This window comes from Nansenia antarctica (assembly GCF_963989245.1).
Source record: "Nansenia antarctica genome assembly, chromosome: 5".
NCBI lineage: Eukaryota > Metazoa > Chordata > Actinopteri > Argentiniformes > Microstomatidae > Nansenia > Nansenia antarctica.
In genome coordinates, this window is record NC_137690.1 from 23,240,471 (window position 1) to 23,258,587 (window position 18,117).

At 43.0% G+C, this 18,117-nt stretch overlaps 2 protein-coding genes across 2 annotated transcripts; both read right to left on the reverse strand.

Annotated features, from left to right (window-relative positions):
* Positions 1-423: 423 nt before the first annotated feature.
* Positions 424-11,965, reverse strand: atp6v0a2b (ATPase H+ transporting V0 subunit a2b). The gene is made up of 20 exons (XM_080532595.1): positions 11,328-11,965; positions 10,701-10,779; positions 9,934-10,031; positions 8,877-9,014; positions 8,564-8,661; positions 8,336-8,462; positions 8,042-8,124; positions 7,459-7,552; positions 5,247-5,459; positions 4,500-4,650; positions 4,208-4,347; positions 3,901-4,058; positions 3,617-3,707; positions 3,250-3,368; positions 2,914-3,124; positions 2,604-2,729; positions 2,385-2,504; positions 2,122-2,239; positions 1,842-2,013; positions 424-1,699 (listed from the first exon to the last, which is right to left on the reverse strand). Exons 1-20 carry the CDS (start codon positions 11,442-11,444, stop codon positions 1,597-1,599), a joined length of 2,556 nt encoding a protein of 851 aa, XP_080388721.1. The 5' UTR covers positions 11,445-11,965; the 3' UTR covers positions 424-1,596.
* A 639-nt stretch (positions 11,966-12,604) lies between these two features.
* tctn2 (tectonic family member 2) lies at positions 12,605-17,102 on the reverse strand (the record flags this gene model as incomplete). The annotated part of the gene is made up of 18 exons (XM_080531484.1): positions 12,605-12,726; positions 12,830-12,918; positions 13,064-13,207; positions 13,317-13,464; positions 13,593-13,696; positions 13,792-13,909; positions 13,997-14,095; positions 14,216-14,290; positions 14,400-14,511; positions 14,693-14,766; positions 14,889-15,045; positions 15,238-15,358; positions 15,464-15,663; positions 15,773-15,873; positions 16,037-16,238; positions 16,428-16,498; positions 16,599-16,715; positions 17,066-17,102. The coding sequence occupies 18 exons, from the start codon at positions 17,100-17,102 to the stop codon at positions 12,605-12,607; spliced, it is 2,091 nt and encodes a 696-aa protein (XP_080387610.1).
* Positions 17,103-18,117: the final 1,015 nt, after the last annotated feature.

The window sequence follows — 18,117 nt, forward strand, 5'->3', positions numbered from 1 at the left end:
AACTACATTTGGACCCAACGTATCGTGTTGCTATGGTAACATGTCAACTTTCCCGGTGAGTTTCCGTGAGCCCAAGGAAGCGCAGCTCGACTTGCCCCGCGCCTGTAGTTCACACTGGCCATGTAGTGGCAGGTTCACGCGACCCTAAAATAAATGTACCACATTGCACATCCATGGAGTGTCACGGCTAAAGGCTTCGTTTGAGACAGCTGCTTAGTGACAACACTGGACACAGGAATAACTAGGTGACATGAATGATGAATGGATTTCAATTACTTCGTTTTTGGTTCTTAAAAGGGCAATTAAACAAACACAAATCAAATAATCTGTTTATTAACCTCGCAATGTAATATTTTAAAAACACATGATTCAACCCAGATACAAATTAATCTGCAAAGTGAAAACAGAGGAATGTATGGACACCATAATAAGCAGTATGGAGTTGTTTTAATAATGTGAAAATAACAAATAATCTACGTTAGATAATTCTTTAAAAATAAATACAAATGTAAAAATCTGACAAGGACTGCATTAGAAGAACATACATTTACAACAACACTTTAACCAATCACACACATTTTAGTGCTATCAATGATTAGATGAGGAGAAAGCAGACCCAGTTACTCATCACATACTACAGCCTACAATTAGTGGTTGTCAGTAATAGATAAGTCTTTTACTAGCCACTCATTTTACATTGTCCTGCCTCAACATCACAGCATTACCCATACAGTGCTGATTTGGGAAAGTCTTGCATCAATAAACAGCACATTGCTTTTTGATAAACAGAGCAATGTCTGTTTTCAATAAGGCCAAGCTCCCCATAATGTCCTTTCAGTCTAATCTAAATTAAAATCAAATCAGCCCTCCTCTTCTTAGGAGGATTTAATATCCAATAGACATCATTCCAACATCAATACAAATAATATTATGTTCTTGTTTTTTTTCTTCAAGATGTAAAATACCATTATGCTAAGAATAAACCACATGCTCCTGGTATAGTAAAATACAGACTGACTAACAGGATGAGAATATAGGAAAAGGCATCAGAGAATTTCTCTCTGCACTGGTCCAGTACCTGCTTTTCCTGCCTTATTCCTAAACAACAATTGTTTGCCTAATTAAATTACCCTTGACCAGCAGAACTATTTCTGTGAAAGGATGTATTCAGCTAAATGTGTCAATTCCATCAATGGAATGTGCAGGTAAGGAGAGTTCTCCCACAAAGCGATGGAGGCATAGGCAACATGTGTTTGGACATTTTGTCAGCATTCAGCACATCACAGTATGCATACATTCAACTGAAAATTGACGCTCTATAAAAGTACATTTACATCTTTCTCCTGCATTCATCAAAAAATACTTCACAAGGCTGACCCTTTTCTTTGCAATGTTTTGGTAACCCAGAATATCAATACATTGAAAATAGAGCATGATATGCTGACATTTGGTTGTACTTGTGTAAGGCAGTCAAGTGCAGCAAATAGTAGAAAAAAACTATGAAATTAAACTGTACATGGATGAGGCTCAATAGCACTGGATCCTGCTGGCACATTGTGGCTGCTTGCCTCTGGGTGGGAGAACAGAGTGTCCTATTCACAGCAAGCCATCATGCTCAAAGCTGGAGGGCAGAAGGGAGAAGGCAAAGGGAATAAACTTGATTCCAGTCCCGCTGTAGAACTTATTCTGGAACTCCACCCTATGGAGATAAGCAGAGATCATTTAGCATGATAAAGGCACAAGGGCAATACGCTCAACTTCAGCACCTAGCCTTTGCTCCCCCCCCCCCCCATTCCATATACCGTACACGATGAATGCTGCAAGTATTGTGAGTAACTAACCAGTGCAATCTGAGGGCATGGAGGAAGGCTGATAGTCCTTCCATCACAAGGAGGATAGACACAGTGAGAACAGCAAAGAGCCCAAACACTGGCACCAGAAAAAAGATCCCAACACTGGGGTCCATCTTCAGTGGGACACGCATCACCATGGCCCACAATACCTCCGAAAGCTCTGGAAGCAGGCACAGTCACAAACACAGTCAGATCACCAGTATCTAACAATAACTACCAGTCAAAACAAATGTTTGGGAATTAGGAATATCCTGTACATCATACTCACGGGCATGTGCAAGGCTCAGAGCCCAGAGCCGCAGGTAGGAGGCAGTGTTGGAGATGCAGCCGAGGCAGTACTCTATTGTATGAATGGACTGGTGGAGGAATTCGTCTGCAAAGTCAAACTGTAACCGCAAGACAGTGAGAGTACAGCATTACCCATTACTAAGTGGAAACTGTACAACCATGCATTCACACACTATTAATTCACAAACTAAAGCAGAATTGAGAGACGAGTGGGTGATTGCGATGGTGTTGCTTTGAGCTTACCTGCTCGTTCTGGTGCTCTCTGCTGGTGGAGAGGTCACTGTGACTACTACCCTCCTCCATATCCTGAGCCCTCATGAGGGAGAGCTCCTCTTCACTGTGGCGTCGCACACGCTCATAACCCTGAGGAGAGACACACCAGAGGCCCTGCATGTCACAACCAGAGCAGAAAGGTAAGCGCATGCACACACAGTTTAAAAACATATGCATTCAAAGCTTTACCCTGTACATTCCTAATCCCATGCGGTTGCCTCCTTTGTGCAGCCAGTAAAGGTAGACTGGTTTCCCCAGGAGTAAGACAGGCACAGAGAGCAGCGCAATGACTACAAGGAATATCTGCAGACCAGCCTAGGAGAGAAAAAGACAGACGTCAGCTAGCCACAACAGTCTCTGCAGGTCTGTCACAGTGACCTGGAGTAGCTTTCCAGGAAGTTGGATTGTATTCATATCTTAAGTAGTCTAAGTGTATAATACCCTGTACATGTTTGTGAACACATACATCTATAGCATTACACATATTCACACCTCTCACCTGTCCTGGGTAGAGGGGCTGCAATCCGTCCCCCTGCATGAGAAACATGTTGATGAAGTGGATGAGGATACTGGGGGCGAATTGGGAGTCCCGTGCAGAGAAGGCCAGCCACTTGTAAATGATCATGAAGACCAGGTAGCCAAAAAGACACAACAGGAACAGGAGCTCAGGGAGAAATACCAAGTAGAGGTTGAACTTTTTCCTAAAGTGCCTACGGAGACAGAGAAACAGAGATTTCAAGATTGGGAAGACGACATTTTGTAGGTTTAATTTGGACTTTTGCCAAAGGTATCCACCCCAGTGCTAGTATCCTGGGTGGAGAGTGCCATTACTCACAGGTGGTTGAAGATACCAAGGATGACCCCGAAGCTCATGTGTACAATACCAATGATAACTGACATCTTCATCTTGTAGGAGTTCAGAAAAGTTAGACGATTTGTTGCCAAGTTCCAAATCTACAGAGGAAAATACAAGAGAAATAACAATGAGATTGAGGTATAGACAGACTGTCAACAACATAAGACTTTTTGGTTTGTCTCAACCTTTGAAACAACTCAATTAAATTGACAATAATGATCAAAGGTTTACTTTTTTGGTTGGTGAAATGTTGAGTGAGTATGCAGAAGGAAGGCTGTATCCAACGGAGGTATTTGTGTAGGTGTAACAGACTATGCAGAACATGATCATAACGTCAAACACTTACCGGGTCAATGCCAAAAGGGTAGGGTCCTTTAAAGACCCCGGTGGTGTTGGGATCAAGGGTTAGCATCGCATTCGAACTCCGTATGGCATCGCTTTAAAGGAAACACCAAATGAGTACACAAGGACATGCTGTCAAGTGATAACATTTGGGCCTCCTTCCATATGACAAGTTGCTATTTGGCCATCCGTGGCTGTGAACAGTGTTTTCTGAATCAATACACACTAATGGGCTCTGAGGACCGCTAGACCGTGGTCCGAAATCTGTGGAAGGGGAGCAGAACTCACGTCCATTTCCCTTGGTCAAACATGGCTTTGACGCTCCAGCCTGAGTGAAAGATGTTGAGAGACTTGGAGAAGCAGTCGTTGTAGATGAGGCCCGTGTAGACTGAGAACAGGCCCATCATCAGGATAATGTAACGACCCTCAAAGAACACGTTCCAGACCTGAACATACAAACACACACTGAGCAACATGGGCTGACAGATCCGTGTCACAGATTCACATGATCGTTTTTCAAATGGTTCCCTGGATATTTCATGGCTCTCTGGGATTAAGAATATCAGTTAAGTGTTTGTCCTCCTGGCCTTCTCACCTCATTCCTGGTGCGCTTCAGTTTGGGGTTGTTCTCATATCGGACCATCCAGAGGGCAAACAGCGCCATGATCACACCGTGGCCCATGTCTCCAAACATCACAGCAAACAGGAAGGGGAATGTGATGATTGTGTACGGAGCTGTAAAACATATCAGAGAAAAAGAAACATCATGGAATAACACTGACTCCCGGTGGCTCATACTGATGATACATTACATAGCCACACATTTCTGACAAAGTCATAACCATCCAGGCTTCAGGGTAGGTTGCCCTTCACTAGCAAGGCCTTACCTGGGTTAACCTCTCTGTAGTTGCCCACCCCATAGGCCTCCACAATGTTCTGGAAGCCTGACGTGAACTTATTGGTCCTTATTAGGGTGGGTGGAGTGTCATTACTGGGGATACGGTTGACAAAAGAAGGCACTGTGGCTCCACTTTTCCTCTGTGAAGGCAGAGTCAAATATATCAGACAAGCAAGCTTTGGAGACGATAGTAATCATAATGCAAAGTCTATGGAGTTAAAGGATTGCATGGAGGTTATTTGAGGGTCAACAATGAACGGAGACACTGCAAGAATCACCCATTTCCAAAACATTATCATAGAGATATGCAAAAACCTCACCTATTATTCAACAGCTAGTTTGCTTTCTTCAAATACATTTTGCATTGGGTGAAATGACAACCTTAAACAAATGGTTCCCAGAACCCCAACATTGGCCGTCTCTCATCCCTGGAGGGCTCAAGCTAAATTCATTAAGGTACATATTGAATGGAGGATGGCTGTAATTATACACATTAGCAAGTAATGTAATAACGGATACAAGCCCAGAGGTATTTTCCTTTAGGCCACACAGGACCTAACTTGACTAGTTTAATCGATTGGGCTAAAACCATCAGGGAAGACTAGATCAATGCCCTCAATAACAGTCGCCCCATTATTAAAGCAGGATGTGTTTAAACAAAGCAAAACAAGAAGCACTCTGGACTTGGGACAACAGTGAGTTGCTGTATAGCCATCGCAACAGGGTGATCACTCACCGATCCCTCCTCTAGCGCCCTCCTCAGGGTGGGCAGGTCGTTGACAGGGCACCACACCTCAGCGATGAGACACTTGTTGGTGACGTCAAAGCTGCACAGGTTGAGGATGTGGTAGATGGCCTTCATCTTCTTGACCTGGATGACCCAGGTGTAGATGGACTCAGAGGCCTTGTTCAGCACCTGTCTCAGGTAGTCCTCAGTCCTGTAGAGAACCTGGGGAAACCAAGGGTTGGAGAGATTCCCATCCATTTGGAATGTCAAGGGGGTGTAGAAATATGATCAGTGTTTCCCATACATAGACAAGAGGTAGCCATAGTCTAATTTGTCCTGCCATAGACTCAAACAAACTGAAAATATCTTCAGCACTGTTATTTATTGTTAGCACATTTTTCAGCACTGCTCGTGCTGTTGCAGAAGGTGTTCGAGCAGGTTTGTGGAAAGGTTAGAGCTAGGGTGATTTGCCCCCCACTGACCATTAACAAAATATATATATATATATTGTATTTTCCACCAAAAATATCACAGGTCCAAACACGACCCACAAAGTCCTGTGGGAAACACTGTATGATGCTGTTCAGAGAGGGCTATAGTGTGTACACATGGGATGGAAAATGTTTGTGTATTTTTGTAGGAGAGAGAGAGAGAGAGAGAGAGAGAGAGAGAGAGAGAGAGAGAGAGAGAGAGAGAGAGAGAGAGAGAGAGAGAGAGAGAGAGAGCAGTGAGGGAACATGAGAAAGAAAGAAGAAAGAGAGAGCATGCCTTCAGCTGAGGCCTTATGTGGATCATGTGCTGCCTGGGGCAAGAGATTAATGCAACTCCTTTTTTTTCCTCAGGGGCAACATTTCCAAAAGGATTTCACAGACCAGTCTCCAAACAGTAAGGCACCCTCACCTCACACCGATATTAACTCCAGGGCCACCCTGGCTACCTCTACCTCAGCAGCTTGTGTGCGTTGCGGAGCTGCTGCGGCTCTCAAGCATGGAGTGTCCACACAGACAGCGTGTCTGCTGCAGTGCTGCTGCTGCGCTGCTACTGCCAGCCCTATCTTTCTACATTAAGTTTACCTTTTATAATGGCCATCAATAATATCATATATATAAATTCTTTATTTCATTATAAATTTCATTTATATTTAGTTTAGACAGACAAGCGTGTGCTCAATTGTAAAAGATAAACAAATAAAAAATATATAGCAATCCCTCTTTACTTGGCCTGGCTCAGTTCAAAAGCCGGGGTGGACATTACATCATAGGGAGTGTGTTTGTTTTGCCACTACATCTTGCTTCAAAGTGAAGCAATTATAACTAGGAAGCAGTCAGCTGGTTTTTGTTTACCCTCGTTCAGAGTGAGAGAGAGCGAGAGATCACCGGAAGAATACTGCCCTACACCTGCTTGTTCTTTTCTTATTAACATAATATATTATTATATAGTATTTTAATATGGCTTTTAATTTCAGATACCGAAAGTGTTATTACATATTTACAGATATATTAATTGAAACTGTAGTGTATGTATGTTACTGGTATGATGTCAATATGACTATCAACTGATCCTTTTCAAGCGTGTGTCACACAGAAAAAATAAGTGAGACTCCGAATCTCTAGATGGCGTGCAGCTGCACGTGACGCGTGTGAAACGCAAGGCTCAAACGGGCTGTCTGGCTGCTCTAGCCTGTTAACATGGGCACAGAGAGGTTCTGTTAACATGGGCACCCAGAGGTTCTGTTAACATGGGCACCCAGAGGTTCTGTTAACATGGGCACCGAGAGGTTCCGCCACGCACAAGCAGGATGGATATCTTAAGCAGGGCTTAAGTCAAGAGACCAAAGAGGACAGACCGTGAGCTTGGGTACCCTAGTGAACTCTGCCTCTCTCTGGGCTCCTAAAAATTGTTCTTCAGCAGCATATGGTCCATTGTGAAAGAAACCTCCAATAATCTTGTAATAAAGCTTAGTTTTTCTCCCCTGACCACAATAGCATGCTTCACAAAACTTGCTACATCCTCCCTTGATAAAATTCTTCATCAAACCTGATTTTTCTATAGCTAAATCCAGCAGCAGGAACACCTCAAGGCTTACAGTTGACCTTTTAACTGCAAGTTAAAGATCTCTCTGGAGTCAACCTTCTGTGGTTAAAGAATGCATAGATTCAACTAAAACAAACACAGGGAGTATTGAAAGCAAGACATGTAGTAGGAAACAAGGAGAGCTTACAGTGTGTAGGTCCTGGATGCGAGTTTTGAGTCCCTCCACAACATCATTCCTCTCCTCATTGCTGTTGGGGTATGGATACAGGTGACAGTGGTAGCTGGGGGACAAAAAGATGAACACAATGCCATCACTCAGGACACATCTCTTCAGATGAATGACTCTGGCTTCCCCCTCCCCCCGCCTCCAAGTCTGCCCAGGACTGAACATGCACTGGACCTTGAATAACTCTGCACTGCACTTTATATACAGCACTATTCATGCACTGTCTGTCCTGTGTTGTCCTGTTTTTGCCTGTCTTTGCATTTGTATTTGTACTTGTTTTGTTCATGTATGTGAAAAAAGCATAAATGCACCTTCTGTAAATGCCAAAGCAAATTCCTACATGTGTCAAGCATAATGGCAATAAACGTTATCTGAATCTGAATCTGAATCTGAATCTGAAGAGCTTATAAGGGTCTGGAAGTGGAGCTGTCTTTTTCAATCTCAATTAAAAGGTTTGTGTCATGGCAATAGATTGCAACAAGAAGCATAAAGTGTGTAACAACATTTGAAGGTGTTTATTTGTTTATTTATTTATTATTATTACCAGTCACAGATCTTCTTAACCTTCTGGCCGATCTGCTCGCCCCAGTAGGAGATGAGGAACACCACACTTTTAGTTGGCTCACCCTGCAAAACCCACACAACAGGATGTGTTACAGTTTCTCTTTACACAGGTCTATCCCCATCACAGAAGTTGAGAAATGTGGTTAGCAATGCATACTGGTCACACCCAACCAGCAACAATGCATCAGTTCAAATATGATAGGAAGGTAAAGGTCAAGGAGCATGTCTCTCAGACAGATTGTATGCTGTATGGGAGAAAACTACATTAACCCACCGTGTTAGGGTCCTCCAGATACTCGTCAATCTCTGAGTAGCTCAGGATGGTGTAGCCCTTACACACTCTCCACAGCATGCGCTCAAAGGCTTCTATCTTTACCCTCTGAATTAGTCCTGAAATAAACCTGCAGGGCAAGGTGAGAGGAACCGTGTTAGAAGTAAGTGTAGATGACATATACAAATCTAAACAGTGCTGATTTTGACTGCTGATTGCCCCGGCCCTTACCCCAGTTTGGCCCCTAGCCTCTGCATGCTGGTGTAGTCCATCATAGAGTCCTTCTCCAGGAAGGGAAACTCCTCATACTGGACTTGCAGCGGCTCACACTGGAAAACAGAGGCAGGAAACAGAGACAGACACAATCAGGACATGGGCACATTCATTGGCAAGTCCCTAAGTCCCTTACTCCTGCTTTTCAGCAAGCATATGATCAAGCCAGAGAAAGTCCCCTGCAGTCAAAGTCCTCAGAGTGGCAGAGCATTGTCCAGTCAGTGGATCATGCATTGCTTTGTGTTTACACTGCTTCAGTTGTTGGACCTACCTCTGCGCTGCGGTGCACAAAGTTGCGTGTGATGCGCAGCATATGTGTGTACTCTGTCAGCTCCAGGAGGTTCTTCTGCAGCTTCTCCTTATTCCTCGTCACCTCACTCAGCTCCACCTCCAGCCTCTGCAGCTGCTCCTGGAGAGAGATAGAACTGATGTTGAGTTTTATTACTTGATCATTTAATGTGAGAAATCAACTGGTTAAAGCGATAGTTCAATTTCTTCAGTTTTTATTTTTGATTTTTTTACACCTTACCGTCAGATGTTTCTTTACCTTGAATAAGGCCAAGAACCCATGCTTCAGACTTTCAAAAACTGGTTCAAATACATTTGCCAAATTACCCCCAAACGACTGTACCATCCAAATCAGTTAGTGTTAAGTTAAGTTAATTTGAGTTGAATTGGGCAGGCAATTTTTAACACTGTCAACTGCCCCCATCACTCCCATTGTTTTTTTGTTAGCCATGATTACAGTTAACTGTAGTTAGTAGTGGCTATTGAACGGTGGATTACAGTTTCTCCTGGCCCATGGACTAGTTTCAAGGTAAGAAACCATCTAAGTTTCCATCTGACTATAAGATAATAAAGTTAACTATCCCTTTAAAGAGATGCGACAGGATTTCTGTCACAAGTTCTTTACATCCAAGTGTTGACTGTATGGTTTATACTGTTAAAGTATTTCTTATCTCATTAGTCATAGTCACATGAATGACTAGTCAATAGTCATAAACTTAGTCATAGTCAATGAAACAGATGCATCATAAACAGACAACACAAGGGTTCAAATTCCTGCAGATGTCACAGGCCACTGGCGTGAAATTGTATTGCTTCCTCACTCACAAGCTCAAAGATCTTGTCTCCTCTGTATTTCAAACACATGTCTTCCCTCCAAAACACCCATGTTAACCAACTATGCCACTGAAAAGCTAGCAATTCGGTGGCAATGGTGGGGGCATTTAAATTTGAGGAGTGAGTTTACCACTTCAACTAAGTTACACAGAAAAGAGACTGACAAGGAGACACAGACAGAAGAAAGACAGATTAAGGTGTCTGACCATTATAACCAGGACATGCTTTGGCAGGGGAGCAACTGGGTTCACTTCTCCCTCTGGTAGTGGGATGTCAGCTTTCTTAATTTCCCTCAGAAGGTACCCTGTTGGAGATGCATTGTAGTTTTATAACACATCAATGTACACTTTATACACAAACATGGGCACTGTTTCCACAACAATCCACTTTCAAGGGCATAGTGTGACAAAAGAAAAGAATGGCAATCCATCAGTTTACAATTAAACACTTGATAAGGTCTATCCATGCTAGTCAAGAGAAGCGTGACTGCATTCCTTGTGCTGGGAAATGTCCAACTATTGTAAGAAATTGTATTGTCAGTTATTAAAGGTTTTTTTTCTTCAATTGACCACATATTGGCCTAGCTGAGCCATACAAAGTCATGGTGCAGCTACAAATAGTCAACAGCTATAAAGCCTCATCCGTTTTTGTTCAAAAATGTTTTACACTGACTTGTGTGATCTCTAAATCTATGAATCAAAGGCTTTCAGTGATCATTTTCATCTTCTCTCAGGAACTCACATTCCTCAACATCTTCTTGGGGGCTGAAACGTAATCTCCTAGTGTAGGCCACCAATTAAGACAGAATGTTACTTTTCTAGTATAAGACTCAGGGCCCAGGGCACAGTGTACATCTGGACCATACAGAGGACTATGATTTGCACAACAACTATTTGAAGGTGAGATGATGAGTGCATCAAGTCCTGTCACTCTTTAGGCCTACTATCAAGGTAAATCCAAACAGTGTACACACCGAGTATCCTCTCCATCTCTTCACACCTTTTGATCTCACTGACGAATTTGCGCTGGAAGGAGTTGACGCTGGGGTTGAGCTGAATTAGAGGGAGCAGAGAGAAGCATTGTTAATAATATTATCACAAGCATACACCACTGTCTGAACTGATATGCCAATTATGTCCATAACGTGTGAATATTGCTGTGCCTCCTGTGGACCATAACTTGATTTGAAAGAGCAGGGCCATGCTGCTACCATTGCTGGGACCTTGTGAGTGGTTTTGTGTTGCCAAATGATCAAGCAGTGCAAGCACATCACTTTGTCTTTGTAGTTCACTTTCCCACCAGTGTATGAATGAACCGTGAGAAACAAGAGGTCAAGGGTCATGGCTTTAATATGTTGTGTTGGCATGATCAGACAAGACTTGTTCATCTGTGTCAGTGACAGGCCAAGGGCCCACAAGGCCAGGGAGGACATCAACCATCATGCCTGTGTAAAAGAGTTGGTGTGGCTGACAGCCATACGTATGACTGAGTAGAGCAGGCGTATGGCTTAGCTGACAACTTTGACAACATAGAAGTTACACAAGGCTGTAGTATAACAACTAGATGGTTATGTATTATTGATCAGTAGCTAGGTACTTACGTCTCTGAACTCTACCAGACCCATCTCTCCCAGTTCGCTGATACAATCGTACGCCGAGCCGGACTGCAGGAACAGCTGGGCCAGACACAGCTCCTCACTCCTGAACAACGAGCCCATCTTGACAGCTCTCTCTCTTCTTATTATTCCAATAATAGAAGCACGCGAAGAAAAACACAACTCAGTTTGTCTGTGTTCGTAACGAGCCGTGTGAACTCACTGAGCTGACGAGGTCTCACCGGTGGGCTGTGTCTTCCGGAGAGGGTAACACGCTACCTAGCTCAAAGTACCACTAGCTAAGAAACTAGCAGACACAATGATACCTGTGTGTAGTAGTGGAGGTGGTGAACCTTCATTTTACCACCGTGTCAATCATCGGCTTATCGGTGACACGTCTCTTACGTTTCTAGTGAGAAAGCCATGTTGTTAGCAAGTTAGCTTGTGTGTTGCAATTGAGAGCCAGTCCGTCCGGGTGCCTTTGCTCACCGCTCACCGCTCACCGGAGTAGGCTCGCTCGGGTCCGGTTGTCTGGTTCCGCATATGAACTGTTCTCTTCTCAATCCAAGATCAGATGTAACTAATAGAACTAACGAGAAACAACGGCTTGGTGAGAATAGCTACTGTTTAACTAGTAGACTTAACTTCCTTGCAACATATTCTAGTAGTCATACTGCGAGTACGAGTACGCTGGTTAAACTCCACGTCATTTCAGCAGTCAGTCAACTTTAAGTGTGCGTGCGTAATCTTTTACGTGCATGCGTGGACAACCGTAAATTATCCCCAGGTTTTTTTGTGTTGTTGTTGGGTTACCAAATTCAAACTGACACACATTACTATGGAGGAATGTGGAAAAGAAGAATGAATGTGGAAAAGAATAAATAAATATAGAAATGTATTTCGTTATACTGTGTGTATTCATTCATTTATTTGTTCATACATTCATTTATGTGTCTATATATTTATTGTTAATTTTGACAGACTTGGTCCTCCATACATTACAGCCAGAGTGGAATTAAAGAACAGAACACTCATAGTAAAGATTTTTACTTTTTTTAATAAAAAAAAATAAAAAAATCCATCAATGCCATAACTTACATTCATACAAACCATTAAGATATCTATTGAAAATACCCTGAGAAGGACCTCAAGATATCCTATACCAGATCCATTTAACAGTGTTCAGACACTCCCCCCCCCCCCCCCCCACAAATCAGGATCAAGTGATTCAAACCAAGTTTGTCAAGTGTGACTCTGCTTCATTCTTTCTCATGTTCCTGGTTTTAGAGAGAGGCGCTGCCCCATGCCTGTCTGATTTGTTTCCATGGAGTCCCAAGAACGGAGGCAGCAATGAAAAAAAACACCAGGATGAGACCCTTGGCCAGAGACTGGGAGTATGGTTCACCTGTAGATGGAAGGGAGATGTTAAAGCTAATCCCATCCACCATCAAATAATGCTGTTACCTTAAGTCAATACAGTCTCATTCTGTGACAGAAAAGAGTCTCACCTGTATAATACCTGGTGAGGGGGAAGGCAAGCTGGGGCCAGCACACATCGTTCTTGTCACAGTCATACTCTGTAAAGTTAATCTGGAACCTGGATGACACAATTATGACACAATTACAATGTTTTATGTATAGTCTTGTCAAGCCATGATTACCTATATGGAGGCTATAACTTCAAGACTCAAGTAAATGCAATCTAAATTCTAATGGCTGTATACTGTATATTAGGGGATCACCTGGTTTTAGGTGGTCCTGTGTACATGGGGATGTCAGTGAAGGTGATAGAGGAAGTGACAGGGAAAGACTGGGTCACCATTGGGTTCACACAGGGGGTTGGGTCACCCCCTCCACACTCCAATCTCCATGTGGACACACTGTAGCTAAGGAGGAATGACACACTCCTCAACAACAGCATTCAGAAAAAGGCATTGTAGATTAAAATACTTTATTTGTTTCTAGGGAAAGGCAGAAAAGAGGGATGACAATTACCTGACTTCCAGGTCTTGGATCTCCCGCTGAGGCATCCCTTCCACCACTCCAGTCACAATGCTCCTAACATGGATGTGCAGGTAGGAGGGAACCCCAAAACATGATCCAGTAGTGTCCCCTCCAGGCTGACTTGAGTTCAGAGTCACAACTGTGGATTATTCAGTGAAAGGGACACAGAAAGGGATTTGGTAAATGCAACACAAACAGAATAATAATGACAAAAATGTGAAATCTCTAATATCTCTAATCCAAAAATGTAGAATGATCTGTACTCACAGGTGATGTTCAGCCAGTCAGCCAGGTTTAGGAAATCTGGATCTCCACTCCTGGCTACATGAGTTGTTGTGACCAGTGCAGCCTGAAGGGAGTAAACCGTCTCTCTAACAGAGACAAAAGATGAAGCTGTTTACATGCAGAAACTGTCATTTTAAAACTTTGGTTATGCTTTTTCTCAATGTGAGCTGAGTTGACCCACCTGAGCTGGCTGCATTGGGTCAGATTCTGTAGGTTCACAGGTAAGAGACAACCTGCTGTTGAGTTTTCCCCAAACAGAACTGGCCTCATCTCAGCAGAGTCACAGAACCCATCGCTTACTGATGACAGAAATGTTGAATAGACATAAAGTTGACAACGCCACCTATTTTCCAGCATATTATTCATGGTGCGTCGACAATTATTACCTGGCTTCCAAAGATTGATTGAGGTCCTCTGTAAGGCCACTGTGTTATTTTCCATAGTGTCCACAATCCCACCAATCACAGGCCTGCCTACCTGATACCCTAAGAAGCAACAAACAAGTTGTATCCATAAACGAGTAAAACCAGTCCCACGGTCTCTATAAGTGTAATACATAAAGATAGTTATTTTCAAGCGCAAGAGATTGGTTGGGTTGCACTGACCTGGATTCCCTGACCTGGGCTCAGCTGTAGCATCTCCGTTCAGAAACACAGCTGAATACCTGGATGTCAACAACACTGTTGGAGCAAGAGAAAATATAAACATGTAAAAGCAGATGAAACATGACAACAGCTTTAATGGTACCCAGGTCCCCAGTTAAGAAAAGTAAATGATAGGGGCTCCTACCACTAACATCCAAAGGGACATTCCCAACCGTGCGCGTCAATGTGATGTTTGTGAGGCTGTTCCCTCTCCAGAAGAATTTGTAATCCAAGGCAAGAGTCACATTTTCACACAGCTGTCTCTTATCTTCAGCCACAGGTTATGTGATTTAAAGAACAACATAATAAGTACACGAAGAGTTGGGAACAAAATGTAAAATGTGCAGTCCTTTAATGAATCAAATATTGTGTTTCTTTAGTATTTTCTTTTATCTCCTTACCTGGAGAGACAGGGGGGACTGCGAGATCAAGTGTTACCACTTGAGCTGGACTTGATACAAAGGGAATCAGGTCAACAGCCATTTCATCTATTACATCCACTGTGACCACACCTGAGACAGTTATCAAAGCACACACAAATTAACATTTAGAAAAGACACAAGACACAAAGTGAAGTAAAAAAACAACAACAACAAAACAACAGTAGGCCTAAATGATATGGAGTGAGGCATACCCCCTTGGCCATCCATCACTTGCACTCTCAGACCAGTTGTTGTGGTTTGTAAGGGGGGTCCATTTGGGCAGGACAGTAGAAGAGTAACACACTGTGTGAGGAAATTTTCCAAAAATGCCACAGGGGCATTATCTATGCACTGGCCAGCCAATGAGTTCTGAGGGAGTAAGAGATATAGAAGGGGACAATGAGGGGACAACGTAGACATAAGAGTTATGCTCCAGAGAGAGTTCTGATTGTTCATGAGTACACACACACACACACACACACACACACACACACACACACACACACACACACACACACACACACACACACACACACACACACACACACACTCACGGCTAACCTGAGGAATTGAGAGGTACTGATCACTTGTGGTGAAAATGGGATCCCCTTGGCGGTAGTCATTGGTAGAAAGTGGTGCTGACAGCACTGGTCTTGCGAAAGAGGGCCTGGGTTTTGGTGTGCTGGAGCAGGTAAAACAGGGTTAACAGAGGTCAGAAGTACAACCATAGAGGACATGGGTCCTCCTCAAACACAAAAGAATCAGGCAGAAATAGAATGTGTCTCACATTGTTTCTCCTTGGTAAAAGAGTCCAAGGAAAGGGCTATTGTCAGGCGGGGAGATGACACAGAGAAATGGAAACCAATCTGGGGCATTTTCATAGGACTGTGTAGAACACTGGTAATCAGCAGTGGGAGATACATCCCCTCCAAAGGGCCCATGTAGACATTGGGACGCAAACAGTTTCATGGCTTCAGAGGAGCATTCCTGGGGGAGTAAGGCGAATGACAAACACCATTATCAGATGGACAGTCATAAACAAACAAAGAGATTAAAAATGTCAAATCTGAATAATGGTTATCATCAAAGAAAATACCTTGTCACAACAGCAGTGGATATCACAGGCTCCCACGGTGAGGTCACAAGGACAAGGACCCAGGGGTTGATACACTTGGTTGGGAATGACTGTTTTATTGTCTGAAAATGATTGAGTAATGTTAAAAGGGGGAATAAGTATGAGTAGCCTACATGTGTTAGGAAGTGGTCAGTACTAAAAATGTCCCTTACCTGCACTGCAAAGAAAGTCTGCAGTGAGGGCATTTACTAATCAGTTCTCCTTACATGAGAGAGCAAGACTCACCCGATACAGGGCCAGTCGGAAGTAACTGGACATAGATCTTAGCCTGGATGAGCAGTGTGGCCTGAGGTGAGTCTCCTAGACAGGCGGACAAACGGAGAGTCTCCAGCACACATAACGGTGCAGGGCAGCAGTCTGTTTCTGTATCATTGTTACCACAAAGGTGCAGGCTGCGGTTCAGACTCAGATGCACTTGCACTATTGTCTGAAACACAGGGAGGGAGAGAGATTACAGGACGACCTGAATGTTATATGTGTGCAGTGTTCAATGTCAAACATCATTTGACTCCGTAGCTTCCTCTTGGTAGATTGTTCTTGTCTTGGATTAAGTGTAGTTTGGGTATTTGGTTCCAATAAGATTAGGGATATAAACAGGCCTTTAGGCATAAATTACCTTTCCCACCATCTCTCGTGTGATAACCCACTGTGTCGGATGATCTGAGCATGATGGTGGTGGAAGTCGTCCTGTCACAAGGAACAAACTTGTTGTATGAATAAACATACTATCACTTCAAAACTATGGACTTGTTTACAATTAACAATCATACGTTTAGCTGACTCTTACCTGTGGAATTGGAAGGCGATATTGTCCTCAGGATCAACGATATGCCAGTTGTGTTTCCAAGCAAGAACACCGATAGTGTAGGTGTAGATGCGACCAGATATGACGCCGGCTGAAAAACTGTCAGAAGGTTATTTATTGGGGGGGGGGGGGGCAGTTAGATTAAGCCTGGAGTAGGCCTAATGCTCGTCCATCAAGTTAGCTGGTATTGAATGACTTACCGACACTGCTCTTAGCATCCGAAATCAAAATTACAAAAATGATGCATGCACATCGACAGAAGACAGATCCATGATATGACGCAGAAGCTATTTTAGCCATTACTAAAAACATTTTCACTCAGGGAGTCGCCATTTTTACAAACTGTTGTAGAGATGTCTATGGCAACGAAACATTAACCAATCACAGCTAGGCTCGTATGCGCCAACCAGGCATGCTGCTGTGTTTACACGACCAACAGCGACGTTTACGGGTGGGGGTGTAAACTGTATCAATCCCGTTAGACATTATGTATTAAGAACACATTTACATTTAAGTCTGGTGATGACTGTTTTAGATAATGAATTTGGATTCCCGAATTCAACAAAAAAATATTAACGTTGTAAATCGTGACATTTTCTCTGTCTTGTAATGATACTCCTATGCACTAGATGGCAGCAATTCGCTGTCATTAGGTTGTTTTGTAGTTGTTCAAGCAGTTGTCGGCATAGAATGACAGTATGGTAAGAATAACACGAGGAAGCATGACATACTGTACGCCTTTTGAATAATAATACTGTTTATGGTTAACAATGGTTCCCGTCGAATCGGTCGAAGATCAGATGAAAGCTGTACTAGATTGCATGATCACTGAGGACAATATACCCACAGATGTCAGCAGTACACTGAAGATTTTCATTAAGAAACTTGAAGAATGTTCAAGGTAAATCTCCAAGGGAAGCCCAGTGCTCTGTGACACAGTACACGGAGGTTTGTTAAAGGAACAATCTGGGATTCACACAACAACAAAGCGGTTTTCCAGCCACTTATTGGGGTAAAAAGTTGAGAGATGGGGCTGTAGAAATGTAATCACTCTCATCTTCATAGAGGGAGATATGGCTGCAAGGAGTCAAGGACTGACCATCTACAAGATGACATAGTTTTACCATGTTTTGTAGCTATAGTGTTTGTTTGCAATTACATATTTACAAACAATGGAGTAAAACAAGCCTACAGCCAGGGATGCAGGCAGGCTACTGCAGTTCAATGGTAATTTCAATTATTGGTAGGCTATACCCATTTCTCAATATTGAATCTTTAGGACAAATGTGTTACCCTATCATCACCCAAATAGTTTTTTTTACTTTGTAAATAGACACTATCTGGCTTTGAATTCTTTTTTGCATCCACTGCTCTGTAAATTTGAGAGTGGTCACATTTCCCCTCCCATCTCTCAACTTCAAACCAGTGGCGGGCCAGCCATAAGCCATTTGCCAGAAAAGTGAACAAGGCATTGAACCTTTAAGGTTATGATTAGTATTTT